This window comes from Onychostoma macrolepis, chromosome 23 (genome assembly GCF_012432095.1).
Source record: "Onychostoma macrolepis isolate SWU-2019 chromosome 23, ASM1243209v1, whole genome shotgun sequence".
Taxonomy (NCBI): Eukaryota; Metazoa; Chordata; class Actinopteri; order Cypriniformes; family Cyprinidae; genus Onychostoma; species Onychostoma macrolepis.
Genome location: NC_081177.1, coordinates 3,158,436 through 3,177,341, shown reverse-complemented (window position 1 = coordinate 3,177,341; position 18,906 = coordinate 3,158,436). Strand labels below are relative to the sequence as shown.

The 18,906-nt window shown below is 38.9% G+C and overlaps 1 protein-coding gene and 1 long non-coding RNA gene across 5 annotated transcripts; one reads left to right on the top strand and one right to left on the bottom strand.

The window, feature by feature from the left end:
- Positions 1-302: 302 nt before the first annotated feature.
- Positions 303-9,174, bottom strand: LOC131531791 (E3 ubiquitin-protein ligase TRIM39-like). 3 transcript variants are annotated; one of them, XM_058762843.1, is made up of 8 exons: positions 9,037-9,174; positions 8,548-8,656; positions 7,776-8,329; positions 7,149-7,244; positions 2,265-2,495; positions 1,920-2,067; positions 1,537-1,563; positions 303-1,451 (listed from the first exon to the last, which is right to left on the bottom strand). In XM_058762843.1, exons 3-8 carry the CDS (start codon positions 8,325-8,327, stop codon positions 910-912), a joined length of 1,596 nt encoding a protein of 531 aa, XP_058618826.1. In that variant the 5' UTR covers positions 8,328-8,329; positions 8,548-8,656; positions 9,037-9,174; the 3' UTR covers positions 303-909. The 3 variants fall into 3 exon arrangements, with proteins under 3 accessions (XP_058618826.1, XP_058618827.1, XP_058618825.1); XM_058762844.1 differs by having other exon boundaries at positions 8,597-8,656; XM_058762842.1 differs by having other exon boundaries at positions 7,776-8,656.
- Positions 9,175-9,361: 187 nt separating this feature from the next.
- LOC131531793 (uncharacterized) lies at positions 9,362-18,895 on the top strand. Of its 2 annotated transcripts, XR_009268786.1 has the most exons (7): positions 9,362-9,622; positions 13,086-13,351; positions 14,618-15,469; positions 15,554-15,605; positions 15,949-16,050; positions 16,152-16,207; positions 16,387-18,895. It is a non-coding gene; the product is annotated as an uncharacterized LOC131531793 (long non-coding RNA). The 2 variants fall into 2 exon arrangements; XR_009268785.1 differs by having other exon boundaries at positions 13,086-15,469.
- The last annotated feature ends 11 nt before the right edge of the window (positions 18,896-18,906 follow it).

Sequence of the window (18,906 nt, the reverse complement as noted above, 5' to 3'; positions counted from 1 at the left end):
ATCTGAGTACAGATCATTTCTCAGCGTCCCAGAGGCTTGATGCAGTGAATGTCTTGTAAATGCTGCCCTCTGCTGGACAGAAGCTCATCCTCTGTGAATATCAAATATATGAATATCTTCCTTTGAATCATGATGATGTGTCACTCTGTGTGAAAGAGGCCAGTCTTTCCTCAAATACAGAGTCTCTTCTGAATCCTTCAGCACTGCTTCATTAGTCCTCTCTAACGAGGAGAGAAACTTCTTCATGTCAGACACTGAGATTATTTGCAATTGTATATATATATATATATATATATATATATATATATAATTTTTATTTGCAGTAAAACATACAAAACATATCAAATATTTAAACTGATGAAATGTACCATTTTAACCCTGTATGAAGTTGTATATTATAACAAAATTAAAGGAAATAAAAAAAAACATTGTAGTCTGTACACCGGGTTAAAAAAAATGTCAGTATTGATAGAAATGACCGTCCATTTGTGGAAATCAAATCCCATTTCAGGTTTTCATGGTCCAGTCTGTAGCTGTGACAACTTATGGTCCCACTTTATATTAAGTAGCCTTAACTACTGTGTACTTACATTTAAATTAATCATTTGGTACAATGCACTTATTGTGTACATACATGCTTTTACATTGTACATTTGTAAAAATACCTATATGTAGTTACATCCGTAATTAATTTCTGTAATTAGATTTATAATTACACTGTTGACCCATACTACCAAACCTGCCCCTAACAAGTACAGAGTAGTTAAGGCCAACTAATATAAAGTGTGACCCAACTCATTTTGTGAAACATATTTACAAACATTTAATTAAAAAAGAAAAGAAAAGCAGAAAACAAAAAGTTTTTGCATAGTTATTCTTTCCACATGTTGTTTCATATTTCAGAGCAATTTATTTGTTAACAGGTGAGATGATCAGTGGGTTTGAGTTTTTACCTTTATTATTAAGGTATGGGCTAAAATATGGATAGAGTTTGTCAGTGAAAGTCTGACCAGTGAAAGAGCAGATATGAGAGCTGGAGCCCACATCATAAAAAGAGACCAGACCCTCCTCATAATCCACAAACAATCCCACCTTCTCAGGTTTCCCTCTCAGAGATAAAGAGACAGATGGACTTTCACAAGCTTTATATTGATTCTCATTCCTCAGAATCAGAATCCAGAATCCATTCATTGGAGTATATGTGATCGTCCCCTTCCTGTAAACAGATTCTCTGGCCAGTCCTAAACTCCACCCAGTCTTCCCCTTCACCTGCACCTCATAGTAAAATCTGCCTGAACTGAATCCCTGCTTTGCCAGAACACAAGAACAGACATCAAATCTCTTTGGGTTTTCTGGGACGTCCTGCTCAATATCTCCATGACTGACTTGTTTTCCATCATCAGACAGAATGAGATATCGATTCGCTGAATCAGGATTCAGAGTCACATCCACTAGATGAGAGATATAATACTGTATAATAATTCATATAATACAGATTATAAAATGTATTGAAGAAAATTGTCAGTCACACTGTACCTGCAAACTTCTGTAGACACTTGAACCCTGTGGACACAGATGACAATATAATGATTAATTATTTATTGTAATATTTCATGTTAACATTGTGCATCAGTAGCGTGTAAATGTTGCTCATCCATCAGTTTATAAAACAATGTAAGAAACTGTGTTATTTAAGCTGCAATATTGTGAATCATCATTGTGATCTGGGAAATGTTTTTTATACTGATTAATTTTAGTCAGATTTCTGGTTATTGTTTGTGTTACTGATGTAATTCCTGTGAGTGGAGTTTGTACAGGTATGTTAATAGTTACATCATGCTTATTACATGTTGCTTTAGTTTAAGTTTGGACAGATCTTTATATAAGACATCTATTCACTGTATTTGATATTCACATACCAGTTTGAGCAGCTTTATTTAGACTCTCATCTAGAGTTTTCTGCAGCTGAATCAGAGCTTTATTCATTGAATACACATTCACATCAGAGTCAATACTGATCTCAGTCCAGTTCTTGGTGTGTGGACGACTGCACAGGGATGAGAACATCTACAGCAGAAGAGAGAAGACTATTAAATATGATCATATGCAGGAGCTTTCTAACACGGTTAACTCATTTTACTATTTAAAATTTATTATAGTTTGATTCTCTTTTGTACAGTTTCTAGAGACAGCAGCTCATCAGGTTTGTCAGCAGAGCATTTTAATATTCTGTGTTCTCAGTGATGAGACAGATGTTGACAGACCTGTAGGAGGCGCAGATGATCATCAGTGTGTGAGAGCTGCTCCAGCTCAGTATTTCTCTTCTTCAGATCAGTGATTTCCTGCTGCAGCTCTTTAATGAGATCTTCAGCCTGTTTCTCTGATGCTTTCTGCTGTTCCTCCATCTTCAGCAGCTCAGACTGACATCTCTCAATGCAGCGGATCAGATCAGTGAAGAGCTCAACACTGGCTGATTTCTCTTTCTCTGTGTTCCTCTGATCAGTGAGATCAACTAGCAGTTAGTTTCACTCAGATGTACGTCACAATAGAGAAGCAAAGACAATCACAACTTCTGTTTCATGCCACCAGGTGAAAAAAACAGTGCAGTAAAATACACTTTTTTTTTACTTTGTACACTTCCATAATGTACTTAAAGTGCTCTATTTTCACACACTAATTTTGTACTTAATATATAAAAAAATATTCTTAAAATAATTTAGTGTACTCAACTTAAATGGTGTGCTATTTTGGGACACCATAATTATGAACTAAAATGTGCTTTTAACATACTTTCTCTGGAATAAAGTAGCACTTTGTTCCACATTAAAAAATATAGCACTTTAAGTACTTTATGCTAAAAGTATAGTTCCTCTTCAGGAACTCGAGCTGCGTCCGAGAACTCTAGGGGAACGCCTTCAGCGTGACCGCGCTCTGATACAAGTGTAATCTGTCCAATGGATGGGCGAGACGTCACGGGCGGGTGACGCAATGGCCAGGAAGCATAAAAGCACGTGCGGTGGAACCAGCGTCAGCTTTTTGTCATTCAGCAACCACTACTCTGTCTGTGTGTCTTTGATCTGTGTTGTGAGTCTTATTTAGTGTTGTTTGTCCCTACACAATCACTTGAAATAAGCTCCACAATGTCTAAAGTGCAGAGAAAACTAAGCACTTACAGGCTGTGTGTTCTTCACTGCTGGGGAAACACGCAGTCCGTGTGTGGTCTGCTTAAGAGCAGAGCACGCAGAGTCAGCTCTCGAAGGAGTTGACTGCCCGCTTTGCGAGTGTTTGTCACTGCGTATGCTTGCTCTCGGAGGGAGCTTTCATCAGTGTTCCTTGCGGTGCCGGCCACGCTTTCGCCGAGGCAGAGCAGCGGCTGCGCTCGTGGGAATCGCAGATGGATCAGGTGGAGGGTATGAAGACGGGCGAGACCTTATCTTCTTCCTTTCCCATCAGATCCAGCGCCCGCTCTCTGGGATCGGAAGCTCACCCCGCGGTTCTTCCCCCCAGAGAGAGGGCTCGACGCTCCGCCTGTCTTCCTCCGAGGAGGTGGATGTGAAGGACGTCGATGAGCTTGTAAAGTTGCAATGTTTGCACAAGCATTGTTTGCAATCATATTATGAACGAGGATATCATTATAGCAGTGTTCCTGCATAGAAACGGAGGTCGCGCTGTCAGCTCTAAAAAAAAAAAAAAAAAAAAAGGGCTGATCGTGCTTCTCCCTGCCGTATGATCTCACGGTTCCGGCCCGCCGCTGCTGAGATCTGGCGGACGGGTTGGAGATGGGTTCGCCCTATCTCCACCTGCATTCCCCAGATCTAGCGCTCTTCTAGCGCTCGCAGTGAGAGCTTGCTGTTGTAGCACGCGTTGCCGAAGCGAAGTGTCATTCTCCTTCATTTTATGAATCCTTTTCATATCAGACCATGTTTACTTGTCTGATTGTTTTTCTGCATTTAATTTTGAGGAATTAAATCATCTATTTCATCTAACTAGGAGAAGTTAGATGCGTATATACTGTATATGTACACATATATGTGTGTGTATAGGAGCCTCTTGGGATTTTCTCTAGTGAGAGCACAATGTTTACCTGTCTTCCTCTAAGGGGGTTGAGGTGGTCAGCAGGGGCTGCTGGGCAGAGCAGCCCCAACCGTGTTCCAGCTCCTCATTTAGGGAGTGTTAGCTCCGTTGCAAATACAAGGCATCTGCATACTCAATTACATCAACGTTTGGTTGATTCTCGCCCACACGAAAATGCTGGGGTTAAGACTGAATGCCAAGCAGAGTGTGCTTTCTCCATTACAGAGAACCACTTATCTTGTTGTGGTGTGGGATTCGACCACGATGCAGGCACGTATGTCCCCTGCTCGGATGGAGTCGATCCTCACGGCAGTCAGGAGAGTGAAAGAAGGCCAGTCACTCACTGTCAAGCAGTTTCAGAGACAGCTGGGTCTGATGGCAGCTGCGTCCAATGTGATACCTATTGGCCTGCTGTACATGAGACCCCTACAGTGGTGGCTCAAGACCAAGGGGTTCTCCCCGAGGGGAAACCCGCGCATGATCAAGGTCACGCGGCGATGCCTACGTGCCTTAGACATGTGGAGACAACCTTGGTTCTGGTCTCAAGGCCCAGTGCTGGGAGCTCCGTTTCGCCGCGTAACGCTAGCGACGGACGCGTCCCTCCCCGGTTGGGGAGCGGTCATGAAGATGGCCACCCTGCCCGCGGTCTGTGGAGTGGTCGCCATCTCACGTGGCACATCAATTGGCTGGAGATGCTGACTGTGTTTCAGGCTCTGAAACATTTCCTCCCAGACCTAAGAGATCATGTGTTGGTGCGCACCGACAACTCAGTGGTGGTCTCTTACATCAACCACCAAGCAGGTCTATGCTCGCGCCCACTGTACAGGCTGGCAGACCAGATCCTTGTGTGGTCCCAGGGCAAACTCCTCTCGCTGAGAGCAGTTTACTTCCCTGGGCATCTCAATGTGGGAGCAGACATCCTGTCGAGGCAAGGGCAGAGGCCCGGGGAATGGTTGCTTCACACCGAGGTGGTGAAGCAGATCTGGAGAGTGTTTGGCCAGGCACAGGTGGACCTCTTCACTACTCAGGAGACAGCACAATGTCCCCTCTGGTACTCTCTGACTCATCCAGCTCCACTGGGGCTGGATGCCATGGTACAAGGCTTCGTCTGAACGTTCTTCCTCCGATCGCTTTGCTCCTGGGAGTTCTGGCGAGAGTGCACTGGGACGAGGTCAGTCTACTTCTGGTAGCACCGTTCTGGCCGGGCCGAGTATGGATCTCGGACCTGATTTCTCCCCTCGACGGCTCTCCATGGGGGATTCCCGTCAGGAGGGATCTCCTCTCACAAGCAGGGGTCTATCACCCCCGCCCAGAGATGTTGAAGTTGTGGGTGTGGCCCCTGAAGGTCATAGCTTCTGGTCTCTCAACCGAGGTTGTTGAGACCATCCTCCAATCCAGAGCTCCCTCAACGAGGAAACTGTACACCTTGAAGTGGAAACTTTTCACTTCATAGTGTGGAGACCGTCAGCTCGACCCAGTCAACTGCCCAATTGGTACAGTTCTGGAGTTCCTGCAGACCCGACTCTCCGCAGGGTTGATCCACTCCACCTGGAAGGTTTACATGGCGGCAATTCGGCCTACCACACCTCTCTTGGTGGGCAATCAGTGGGTAGACACTCCCTAATTACACGTTTTCTCCACAGCATGAGGAAATTGTAGGCCCTGAAGTGAAAGTGTCCCTTCGTGGTGCGGAGGTTGCCTGCTCGACCCAGTCAACTGCCCGATTGGTACAGTTCTGGAGTTCGTGCAGGCCGGTTCCTCCGCAGGGTTAACCCACTCCACCTTGAAGGTTTACGTGGCGGCAATTCGGCCTACCACACCTCTCTTGGTGGGCAATCAGTGGGTAGACACCCCCTAGTACAAGAGCTTAAGCTATGTGGTGGATCAGGATGCTATTCCATAGCCTCGAGTCCTCTGCTCTCCCCTTTTCTGGGGATCAAGACTCACTTCTCAGAAGTTGGCCTTCGGGACTCAGGCCCCGCCCACTTTAGCCACTATGTGGCCTTTTTCTCTCACCCTAGCTGTGCTCCATCCACACTAGGCAGGGATTTGTCAGTCTGGCGGCGTGGGCATCTTGTTCCCCTAGCGTTCTCGGACACAGCTCGAGTTCCTGAAGAGGAACGTCTCTAGATTACGTATGTAACCCTAGTTCCTCGAGGGAACGAGACGCTGCGTCTCGAGGCCACACTTCCGGCATCCCTGCCAGCGCTTGCTTCATTCCTAGAAGCTGACGCTAGTTCCACCGCACATGCTTTTATGCTTCCTGGCCATTACGCCACCCGCCATCCATTGGACAGATTACACTTGTATTCAGAGCCGGTAATGCTGAAGGCGTTCCCCTAGCGTTCTTGGACACAGCGTCTAGTTTCTGTTAAACTGTGGATTTTGGTACACATCTAAACACATTCTAAAATTACATCTATTGTCTAGTCACTTCATGAAGCTGTTGTTTTCCATCAATCATAAATAAACTACTTGAATGTTAGAAATAATAATTTAATTAAAATTACTGTAAATTTAATTCATGTAAATGTAAACACCCAGATTAAAAGGATAATTAATACACAAGTCCAAACTGACTTTAAGTAAAACATTTGAAAAAATGAATGAAACTCTGAATAGAACTTAGTGATAGCATATATAAAAATCCACTAAAATTGTATGTAAAATGATTGTAGCACACTTTTAAGCAATGCAATTATAAAACACTTCCGGTACTACACTTAAAATAAATTGAAATGTTAGTGCTAATTAGTGTATTAATTTATATCAAGTGTACTTAAGTAGCACAGTTGGGAAAGTGTACTTAGTACTCAGTGGTATTTAATATACTTTTGTAATTGCACTGAAGTACTACTGAAGTAGAAATAAACTTTTAATTAGTGTATTTATAATGTATAAGTCTTAATATTTTATTTATCACACAAAAAAGAATGTACTACAAATATACTTGCTGCTTTTCTCATCTGCTGGTCTTTTGTTACTTGAAAAAACCATTTAATTCAGCACCTTCATCAATTATGTATTAAAATATTATGAAGCTTAACATTAATTTGCATAATTCGATCACTCACCTTTCTCTCCTCTACTGAGTGCTGGATCTCTTGAATCTTCTTCATTCTGTTCTGGATCATCTGCTGCACGTCTGTCTGTGTCTGAACCAGCTGATTCTACACACAGAGAAAAACACACATTTATCAATGAATTTACTTTTCCATCTTCTGACAGTTTTCAGGGTAAAGCCGCGGTCACACTAGACCTTGAACATGGGAAATTTGGAAGCTGTAGTAGTTGTGATATGACGTCACACTCTGCAGAATCTTTGAAAAAACTTTCAACACATTAAAAATTCCAAAAATTTATAAATATTTAACACACAACTGATTACGTAATAAGCTTCCAAAAATCAAGTATTCATAATTAGAATATATTACATTTGATAATACTCATACAGTGCCTTGCGAAAGTATTCATACCCCTTCATTTTTTCCCCCCCCCGTTATGTTGCAGTCTTATGTTAACTGCTATAAATTACTTTTTCCACATCAGTCTATACTCCATACACCATAATGACAAAGCAAAAACAGAATTCTTACAGCTTTGTAAATTTATAAAAAATAAAAAAACCTCAAATAAGTACATTGGTACAAAAGAAAACTGTATTTCATGAGTGTTAAAAGTGTTTAGTTTGTATCTCTTGCCTTCTTCTCCTGACTCTCCTCCTCTATAGGAACAGTGTTGTGAGTCCTGTGGTCTCCTTCAGTGCAGGACAGACACACACTCGTCTGATCATCTCTGCAGAACAGCTCCAGAGGTCTCTCGTGTTTCTGGCATATATAATCCTCCAGATTTTCCACAGCGTTGATCAGTTTGTGTTTCTTTAGACGCTGGACTCTGTGATGAGGCTCCAGGTGAGTCTCACAGTAAGAGCTTGGACACGTCAGACAGGACTTCACAGCTTTCTGCTTTATTTCATCACAGATGTCACAGAACACCTCAGGTCTTCCTAGACTGAGCTTCTCCTTAAAGTGTTGCACAACCTCTCTGAGTGTTGTATTAACCTTGAGATCAGGTCTTCTGCTGAATGATTCTTTACAGAGTGGACAGAAGCAGGTCAGTGTGTTTGTCCAGCACTTGTTCAGGCAGGTTCTGCAGTAGTTGTGTCCACATGGAGTGGTGACTGGATCAGTGAACACATCCAGACAGATGGAGCACTGGAGCTCCTCATTTAGTGGACCACTGGAGGATGCCATGCCTGAAAAAGGGTAAGTAATGACAATATATCATCTACACTGCTGAACAGAGCAGTTTTGATAGTACAAATGATGTGCATCGAGTCATTTAGCTTGTATATGGATGTTGCATGTTAAAAATGATTCTAACTAAAAACGTTTATAACAACATAAACTATGAACTAATGTTTATATCAGAGTCAAAGCAGTCATATAGCAATATGTGACAGAAGTTTCCGACTGGAAGTTAGGACAGTTGAGGAATGTCCAGCCTAAGCTCCGCCCCTAACTTCTGTTCTGAAACTGCTGGTCTGGTGTTTCTGGTGACTCTGTGGCACTCCGGTGGGATACTATTGGGTAGTAGAAGAATAAATTAAACAAAGAAACTAAATAAAGTATTACAACAATAATTTAATAATATCACAAATTTTCATTTCATGCTCAAAAGACAACACAGAAAAAGGGTGGAAGTGTAGAACTTCAAACATATAACCCACTAAGTAAACACATGTAAACACCAGTTTACAGTTACTAGACTTTTACTTTTACTTAGACTTTTAACTAGACTTTTGTTCGTTCTGTCTGTAGTTCAAGTACTTCCTGTTTCTGCCGTCTCTAAACTGACAGCATACTTCAGACTTTGATTTACAGCTAATTAAATGACATACTTTTACTAACATTATGATACTATTAAACTACTGAACGAGCTCTTTACATTTCCATCACTTACCTGTAATTGAATATCAGATCTGATCGTTCATTTTCAAATTTCTGAATAGAAGTGTTGTTGTCTGACGAAGCTTTCAGTTCATCTGTTGAGTTTTACTTTCACTGCAGTCTTTAGGTGTGTTCGACTCGAAGCGGCGCTGCGCAGAATGATCAGTGTATGACATCAAAGTACCGCGAGAGCGATTCGAAACGATAAGGATCCATCTGCTCTCTTATCGCTCTCGCGGTACTTTGATGTCATACACACCACTTCAAGTCAACACACCTTTTTACTCACCTGCAGTGATGTTATACTGTAGCGCCGCCCATGACCATGAATATGAAACCGTTTCTAATTAATTCCTGCTGAGTGTGTAACAGTTTAAGAGTATTTGCATCGTTTTGTTTAGTTCTTTTGGTTAGTTGGTTTTGGTTTCCTTAGTTCTGACAGCAGTGTCAAATATCAAGTTACCGCCACATTGCAGCTCATTAGAAATGGAGCACACTAAACCCATGCTTCACAAGCGCGAATCTCATCCATTTAAATTTCAGCGGTTATTTTGGCGATCAATCTGGAGAGAATCCTTTGGTTTAACGAGCTAAGATATGTGAGCATTGCTTTTATTGAAATATACTGTCAGAAGATTAAGCATGTTTAAATGTCAAATATGACACACACACACACACACACACACACATATATATATAGACCTATATTAGGTACACAAATGAAAGTTCATATTTCAAAATATTATTGATTACTACTTCCCAAGAAGTAGTGCCCTGATACCTTAAGTGATGAAGGTTGTTGTGTTTCTTATGGAGTCAATTTAATGCCGCATTTATATGCAAAAGAAAATAAAGTTTTGCAAAAGAAAATAAGTTTTGCAAAGAAAAATAAAGAATTGCAAAAGAAAATGAAGTATTGCAAAAAGAAAATAAGTTTTGCAAATAAAAATAAAGAATTGCAAAATAGATAAATAAAACAGAGCAAAAGCAATGATTTTGCAATACATATTTTCCATGGCCATATCTACTAATTTATTTGCAATGCAGCTTTTATTTTGCGTTTCAGTCAAGTTTGAGCTTGCGATACCGTTTTCCCTTTGCGCTTCAGGTTTCTGCGCGTCTCACTTTGTGGCGCTGTTTTGACATGGGGGTGGAGTCAGGGCACGGGGGCGTGTCTAACAGGCCTGGGCATGCCTCCCTGGAAGTGACGTCATCGGCCTGAGACGCAGATCACAGCTGATCCAGGCACCGTCATTGAGCAGAGGCATGCCGGCGGATAGTTTCCTTTTATTCACTAGCTTTAAAACATGCATGTTTTCATTTTATTAACAAATGTATATGTGTATTAGCAGCGTTTGCTCAAGTTAAAGAAGTTGTTAATATGAACATCTGCTGTTTATTTCTCTCAATGTGTACACACTTTTATAGCATTAAAATGTGTATTGTTTCATCTGGTTAACTAAATGTGCATTAATAGTGCTTGTTTAAAATCTCTTAACCTGTGCACAGCGCTCTTTGTTTACATTAGTTCAGAGTTACTGCTAGTTTTAATGTAAAAGAATGCAATTAACTTCACAAACTGTACATCATTGAAAAGGTCTAAGACTCAAGCTTCATATCCATCTCGACTTCGTTTTTCATTTACATAACTCCTGGCATAAATTAAGAAATGACTGGCACTGGAAGTTTAAAAAAAGATTAAAAAGTCTTTTTGGTTTAGTTTTGTCGTGGCCACGAAATATTAAGTCGTGGGAACATGATAATACTGTATGTCGTGGCCATGAGTTTAATCATGCATAAACAAACAGAGATTATCAGAGATTGATCAAATATATTTATCCATCCCACAGTCCGTTGATCATGTCTTTTTATGTAATATATGTGTATATTAGGCTATTATTATTATTATTATTATTATTATACAGCCCTGAATGTTAAGAGATCGAAATGAAGGGAAAATAAATCAAATACATAACAACGAATATAAAAATATTACCAATACTAATAAAATACATGGACTTACAAGACTTGTGGGATGGATAAAAATGTTTTCTTGTCGGCCTATTTTATTATACTTTATGTAACATTTATTCATAATAAACTTATGAATACAGTCCGATACAGTCCAGTACGTAGCCTATGGTTAACACTTCAACCACCAGAGGTCGCTGTATACCTAAAAGCGCCAGCGGGTCAAATTCACCCATGCCATGACTACTGTTTTGATATGGCTAAACATGTCACTGTATTATGCCACTGTCTTCACAATGTCTAGAGTCATAAAATTATTATTTTTAGTCATCAGCTATGTTTTTGTCCTGTTGTTTTAAGTTCACAGCTATTTTTAAGCAGGTTACACTAATCACTTTTCTTAATGATGAATATAAACCAGTCTGCAATGACAACGAGAATTACGAGGAAATAAATACATATTTGGGTGTTGTAATATTATAGCTAATAAAATGTTTCAAGATAACCCATGTTATTTAAATGACTAAAACACCCTAAATAGACTATTATAAGCAATACTAATTCACCACATGGCAAAGGATGTACAATGACAAATTCAAGTGCACAGTTTCACCTAATTAATTAATTTGTTTAGTTATATAATTTATCATTTGAATAAGAGAACAACACCAATCAACTTGGGGTATTCATAAAAATTGTTTTATTCATTACATCATAATTCAGATTTTTTTTTCAGGAATAAATAAGCAACACAGTAGCGAACCATAAACGATAAAAAATTGCAAACACAAATTAATATTTAATCCAAAGTTTGAACATTTATGAGTAGAGGAATAAACATTTAAAACATCTTCATTTGAACGTGATGACAGGAATTATCCGTAAATTTGTCCTGATGGCGCTTATAGGTATAAATGCCCCATTTTTGTTCTGGTTTTATCTAAACAATTTTTTTAACAATAAACAGGGGATTGTAAATAACACAATTTTAGTAAAAGTCAATGACTGTAAGACTTGGATATTTTTAATTGAAAATATATTATGTAGCCTATTTGAAAAACAGCCATGGGTAAAATGACCCTGTGGTGGTGTTAATATAATAATTTAATAATGTATTTTTTTAAAATAAAATATTAATAAATACATCTCTGATAATCCCAGGTTGCTATGGTCACGCTGGTTTGTTTACCCATTAATATCTCGTGACCACGAGAAATTTGAACCAAAAAGACTCAAGCTTCATTTTTTTTTTTAAACTTCCAGTGCCAGTCATTTCTTAATTTATGCCAGGAGTTATGTAAATGAAAAACGAAGTCGAGATGGATATGAAGCTTGAGTCTTAGACCTTTTTAATGTATAGTTTGTGAAGTTAATTGCATTCTTTTACATTAAAACTAGCAGTAACTCTGAACTAATGTAAACAAAGAGCGCTGTGCACAGGTTAAGAGATTTTAAACAAGCACTATTAATGCACATTTAGTTAACCAGATGAAACAATACACATTTTAATGCTATAAAAGTGTGCACACATTGAGAGAAATAAACAGCAGATGTTCATATTAACAACTTCTTTAACTTGAGCAAACGCTGCTAATACACATATACATTTGTTAATAAAATGAAAACATGCATGTTTTAAAGCTAGTGAATAAAAGGAAACTATCCGCCCGCATGCCTCTGCTCAATGACGGTGCCTGGATCAGCTGTGATCTGCGTCTCGGGCCGATGATGTCACTTCCAGGGAGGCATGCCCAGGCCTGTTAGACACGCCCCCGTGCCCTGACTCCACCCCCATGTCAAAACAGCGCCACAAAGTGAGACGCGCAGAAACGTGAAGCGCAAAGGGAAAACGGTATCGCAAGCTCAAACTTGACTGAAACGCAAAATAAAAGCTGCATTGCAAATAAATTAGTAGATATGGCCATGGAAAATATGTATTGCAAAATCATTGCTTTTGCTCTGTTTTATTTATCTATTTTGCAATTCTTTATTTTTATTTGCAAAACTTATTTTCTTTTGCAAAACTTTATTTTCTTTTGCATATATATGCGGCATTAAATTGACTCCATAGTTTCTGCTTCATGCTGACAGGTGGCGGAAATGCACCATTTTTCAGATTAAGATCCACTGTAAACAAAACAAGGCAGCAGCTCACTTATTTAAAAGGATTTCACACAGTCCTTACATTTTAAGAAGAAACCAGTAGTGGTAATGCTGTGTTTAAAATGTACACTTGTTACCTGAAGGAGATAATATGTCTGTCTATGCTGGATATTGATGATTTCATCACAGAAATCTGTCAGCTGAAAAAAGAAGAGACAAAGCTGTTGGAGAGAAACCACAAACCGAACAAAGAGGTTTGTACAGGATAAAGAAGTAGTGTTTCCATGTTTATCTTTGAGGTTTATTTTTTTTCTTTCTGCTATCGTAAATTGATTCATTTATTTGATTCTCACAATTCAAACTTCTACCTCAGTTCTTAACTGGTTTTGCTTCAGGATTTGATTAATTATCAGGTAAACCAACATAGAATCTGCTACCCTGCTAAGCATTAATGCTAATTTGGTTATCTGCCATTTATTTCTGGTTTGTATTTTGAGGAAAACAAGTTATTTCACATCCTGCTCAATGTTCTCCTTTAAGCATGTGCAAATGTGAAAATTACATGCTCTGAAAACAGCTGACTTTGTATTTGTTCACCTACTGATAACAATGTGGGCATTGAGATCATCATGGATGGGGCAGGACCTTGTATGGGTGGAGACGCCAAAATGAAGAACAAAAGCTCAAAATCTCCTGTATGAGGTGATTGCCTTGCATCACCTGTGTCGGGGCTAAAAAAAGTAGCACTAGAACAACGGTACTGCAATTAAAAAATGTCCATTTCCCGCAGATCCCTAATATATCTGCACATAGACGGATCCACACTGATAGAAGTGGCTTTCAAACGCTCCTGTGTGTTTCTGTGTGAGTGCTTTGTGAAGGTGCGTGAAGCGATGATCATTGTAGCCAATCAAAGTCATATCTGTTGAGCACATGAACACTATGGCCAATCAGCTGTGTTTAAGAATCCGCTTAACAGCGCTCAAATGTTAGCGGGAAATGGATGTTTTTAAAATGGCAGTACCAACTGAAACAGAAGACTACAGTTGACAGCCAACTAGCGTGTATGCTCTGCACTTGTGTGAGAGAACATAATTCTCATATACCATAATACTAATACATAATTCTCTTTTTTCCTTTCTCTATCTATCTATCTATTGACAAACAGTTGATATATCGGGGAAATATTTTACTTTACCAGTAATGGCAACTATATATTTATTTATTTTTATTGTTATTTTTTGCATTGGCAGATAATCAATTGGCATAAACTATAATAGACCCTTTTAGGGCTACGTCACAGCGCTAGCTGGAGGCAAAAAAAAGCAAAAACTGGAGGTGGCCAATTCAAGCCAGTACAGATTTGGCTACATAAGGAGCTTAAAGTATCATCTTGTTGTGATGTTCGGGGCCAGAATCGATGTAGGAGAGGCTCCAATTTGAAATTATAACACACAAACTTTTGTCAACTATTATTAAGCATCGCAATATTTAAAAATGTTGTTTAATATGTTGTTCAGTTTTACTTAAAAGGTTATGCGTCACAACTCGAGGGAAGCACGGGAACCAGGAAACGAGGAATTCACAAAAGGAGAGTATTTAATTCAAACGGGAACACAGATCACAGGCAGGGTAGACACTCAAAGACCGACAAACATGAACTGAATGGACTGGGGCTTATAAAGACAGGGAAATCAGGGGATAACAAGACACACCTGGAGCAAATTAACACAATCAGACTGGGGAGAAACTGGGTCACAGGGAACACATGGGGAGCAAAAACACAACAAAACAGTCCAGGGGCGTGACATTATGCTACTTTGGTTGATTAGGCTGTTGTTCATTACATGATACATTAATTGTAATAAGTTAGGTGTTAAAAAATTTGTTCAAGCTTGACGCCTTTATTTTCTAATACATATTTCTGAAATTCCCACAAGGATTTCAACCTCATATCTGGAAAAAAAACAACTTGTGTTTACTTGTTTAAATTCAAACATCACACTGACTAAACCTGATTGGGAGCCATTGAATGGCTCTGATTGGTTCGTGTGATAATGAGCTCGCACCAGAGAGCTTTGTATATAAAATATGATGTGCATGCAAATGTCTCTTGAATGTGAATATAAGTTTAAATGTAAACAGTATTATATAGAGTGATCGTGTCTCTTTAGGCCGCTTGGAGGAAACCACACAATTCATATGGATTACTTTGGCGATGTTTTTTTGCGATTTCAACTTTTAGAAACGTGAACATCTTTGGTGAACCTGCTTTCATTGGAGGGACATAAATCTCTCAGATTTCATTAAAATATCTAAGATTTTCTTTCGAAGATGAATGAAAATCTTAGATGGTTTGGAGTATCTTAAGGGTGAGTGATGACAGAATTCAAATTGTTTTGGTGGAACTATGAAATTAATTAGAAAATATAGCGGTGTGTTCTTATTTTTACCAGCTTCTGCGAGCGTGTATGGCGTCTGGCTGTTGGAACCTCACTGTGACTTCAGGTAAGATTTGTATTTAATTAACGTTATTTGTCTGTGCCAGTCGTGTTTTTGACACATGCATTGGCAGAAAAAAATTAATAAAATAAAATTAGTCATTATAACATGTACAACATTAACATTCTTTTATTTGCAAAATTAAGTGTATTTATTTCTGATTTCCTGAATAATTTGGCTTCATTGTAATGAGGTTAATGATCTTTGAAAAACCATGATTATGAACATACAGTTACTTTGTCTTGAGCTGATCAGCAAACTGTGGTAGTGTTCGTTGATTGGTGTTTATATTTGTTTAAGCTTGACAACTTTATCGCCTTTATTTTCTAATATATATTTCTCATTACAGATAAGAACAAAGATTAAATTGTAAGAAGGGTTGCTTATAAGAGCATATACTACATCTGAAACTGCTGAGACTGGAAAGGTTTTTAACTATATTACCGACCAGGTACATTGTTCTCAGCATACTGTCATTCTTAAAAAGAAAACAAATCATCAGTCATCATTTGCATTTTTGTGTGTGAAATATTAACATTTGTTGTTTTTCAGATCAGCTGCTATAGAAGACAAACTGAAATCTGAGTGCAGAGACAAGCAAAGGAATAGTAAGTATACTTTCATGTCGTATTTCCTCTGTTGATTCAGGCCTAATGGAGGGTGATTCGGTCAATCTTGGAAGAAAAATGCAATGTGTCCATTCCAGGTGGCTAATTTGTGCTTGCTTTCAGTCATTCATGTAAAAATCTGTTATCTAATTTTGTTTCTGTTTTGTTTTTTTCTAAAGCTGCAAGACTCTTGTGCAAAATATTGTATTCCAGGACAACTAGGCTGTGCCCAGGTCTCTGGAACCTGCGACGACGCTCAGCTCCATCGGCCCTCTGTCTGTGCCTTCGGGTCCACCAGCTCTGTCTCCATCGGTCGGCCCCCAGATGTCAGCAGCCACACCATCTACATCTTGGCTCCTCCCTCCCTCGACTCTGCTGTGTTGTGAGCACTGGGATGCTCTGGGTCTGTACTATGTGCCAAACACCATCTAAGCCGCCAGGGCATCATGGTCATCCTCCCATCACCATCCCTTCACCACATCCTGCCATCATCCTCGCTCTTTTGTCTTTCACCATCCCTACGCCATCTCCTCGTCCACCTCCAAAACCCCCTCCATCCCTCCCTATTCTGTTGCTTGAACTTTATCATCTTCAGTCTTTGCACACACACACACACACACACACACACACACACAGCTATTCACTTCTGCACATTGTTTTTCAGTACATTTTAATGTATTTTTTTTCTTCAGAAAATGGCATTGTAATTTTTATTTATTCATTGATGTAAAATTCTGTACTTTTTAGTAAAACCGGTATTACTGAAATGTTCTACAAATGGAAAAGATAGCTCTGCCATAGCATTTCAGTCTTTTTTTATTTATTATGTTTTTGTATAATGTATTAAAATGTACTTGAGTATGTTTGTAGTAATACAAATATACTATAAACATACTTGTATTTCAAGTGCATTTTTAATACATTTAATAGTATGTTTTGTTTTGTTTTTCACCAAAGTATATATGCTGCTGTACTTTTTTAATGTACTTTATGAATATTTGTAGTGTAGACAACAATATATAATACATTAAAGTTTTCATCAGCTAATAGCTCAGAACCACTGACCTTCTTCTTAGATCTTACTGAGCTAGAGAGTACAACTGCAGATGGAATCAGTAGTAGTACGCTAATCAACTTCCTGCAGAAACATGGTCTTGATGATGCTTTTCTTAAAGAATGCCTCGTGGGATTCTGCTCAGATGGAGCATCCCTGCTGAAAAAAGCAATAGAACCCTGCCCAAAACACAATAGAAAATGTAATGGTTTTAATGGTTATAATGGGAATTGTATTGGGTTCATTGGAAGCTATAATGGTGTCTACTGGTATGTGATGGAAAAATGCCCAAAACACACTACAAAAAAGAATTTTGTAATGGTTTTACTGGAAAAAGCTAATGGTTTATAATGGTATTTTAATGGAAACCATTGGAATTTCTGTGATGGTTTCTATTGGGCTTCTATTGTTTTTTTGTTTTTTTTAACAGGGATGTGTAATGGTAGGGAAAAAAATGGATTATACACGAAACTGAAAAGTATGTTCCTGCTTTCCTGTAGCTCAAATAGTAGAGCATGGCGCTAGCAACGCCAAGATCATGGGTTCGATTCCCAGGGAAAGCAAGAGCTGATCAAATGTAAAAACTGTAACTTAAATGCAATGTAAGTCGCTTTGGATAAAAGCGTCTGCTAAATGCATAAATGTAAATGTAAATGTTCCCAGGACTTATTGGCTGGCAATGTCTTAAACCATAGGCTGGAGTTGTCCGTATCAGATGCACTAAAACATTGCACAGAGACCAACCATTTCACAGATTTCCTTGACAAGTTATACTGTTTGTATAATTAGTCACCAAAAAACCTAAGAGAGCTTGATGCTGTAGTCTCTGAATTAGGTGTATGCCAATGGTCCATTCCATAAAACTGCTTGTGTGGCTGTGCAACAAGGTGCTTTTAATGGCATAACACTACAAAGTGATAGCAGGCGGAAAGTAGTAGATCCCACAATGTTCTATGAAGCACTATGCAAAAGCATGTAAACAAGGATGGTCACAAATGAAGAGGAATGGCTCTTTCATAAAATCAGTGTTGGATAAAAACACATGGCCAGGGCCTTTACCTTTAATGTATGGGGGAAAATGAAGTGAGATAACTGTGTGATCTTTTGAAAATAGGAATACAGTTGTCACCATTATGTTCAAAACTGAAAATTGAAAATGTCTCTGCTCTAATGTTCATTAAAATGGTTGAACCTCCTCTTACCTCTTGGGATCCTACAAAATATGTTGGGTAGCTAGCAGAAGATCTGCAGAGCATTTAGCTTGTAGGCAGAGATGTAACAACATACAAGCTTCCCCATATCAGCCCATCTGGATCTGATGAATTAACTTCACACTTTTCCAGTTTTGTGCATTTTTGTTTTATATGCTAAATTTAGCGTTTTCTTTGTGACGGACTTAAATGTAGTGAGTTGAGCATATTTTAAAGTTATGAAATTTGTTGAACTCCCTTTGATGGAATTGTGTAATTTGTGTATTGCAATGTTGTTAGATGTAACTCAGTTCATCTGAGATCTGTAGAATTACCCAGTAATGAGTCATACATTTTGAAGTTATGGAATTTGATGGACTCCCTTTGATGAAATGATATAAAACTTGCTGTTGACTATAACTTAATTACAGTTTAGTCTTCCTAATAAAAAGACT

Coding starts and splice junctions, on each gene's coding strand:
- LOC131531791 (XM_058762842.1), bottom strand. CDS start 8,327: ATGGCATCCTCCAGTGGTCCACTAAATGAGGAGCTCCAGTGCTCCATC. Junction 7,245..7,775: donor AGGAGAGTCAGGAGAAGAAG/GCAAGAGATACA, acceptor CTCTGTGTGTAG/AATCAGCTGGTTCAGACACA. Junction 2,068..2,264: donor ATCATCTGCGCCTCCTACAG/GTCTGTCAACAT, acceptor CTTCTGCTGTAG/ATGTTCTCATCCCTGTGCAG.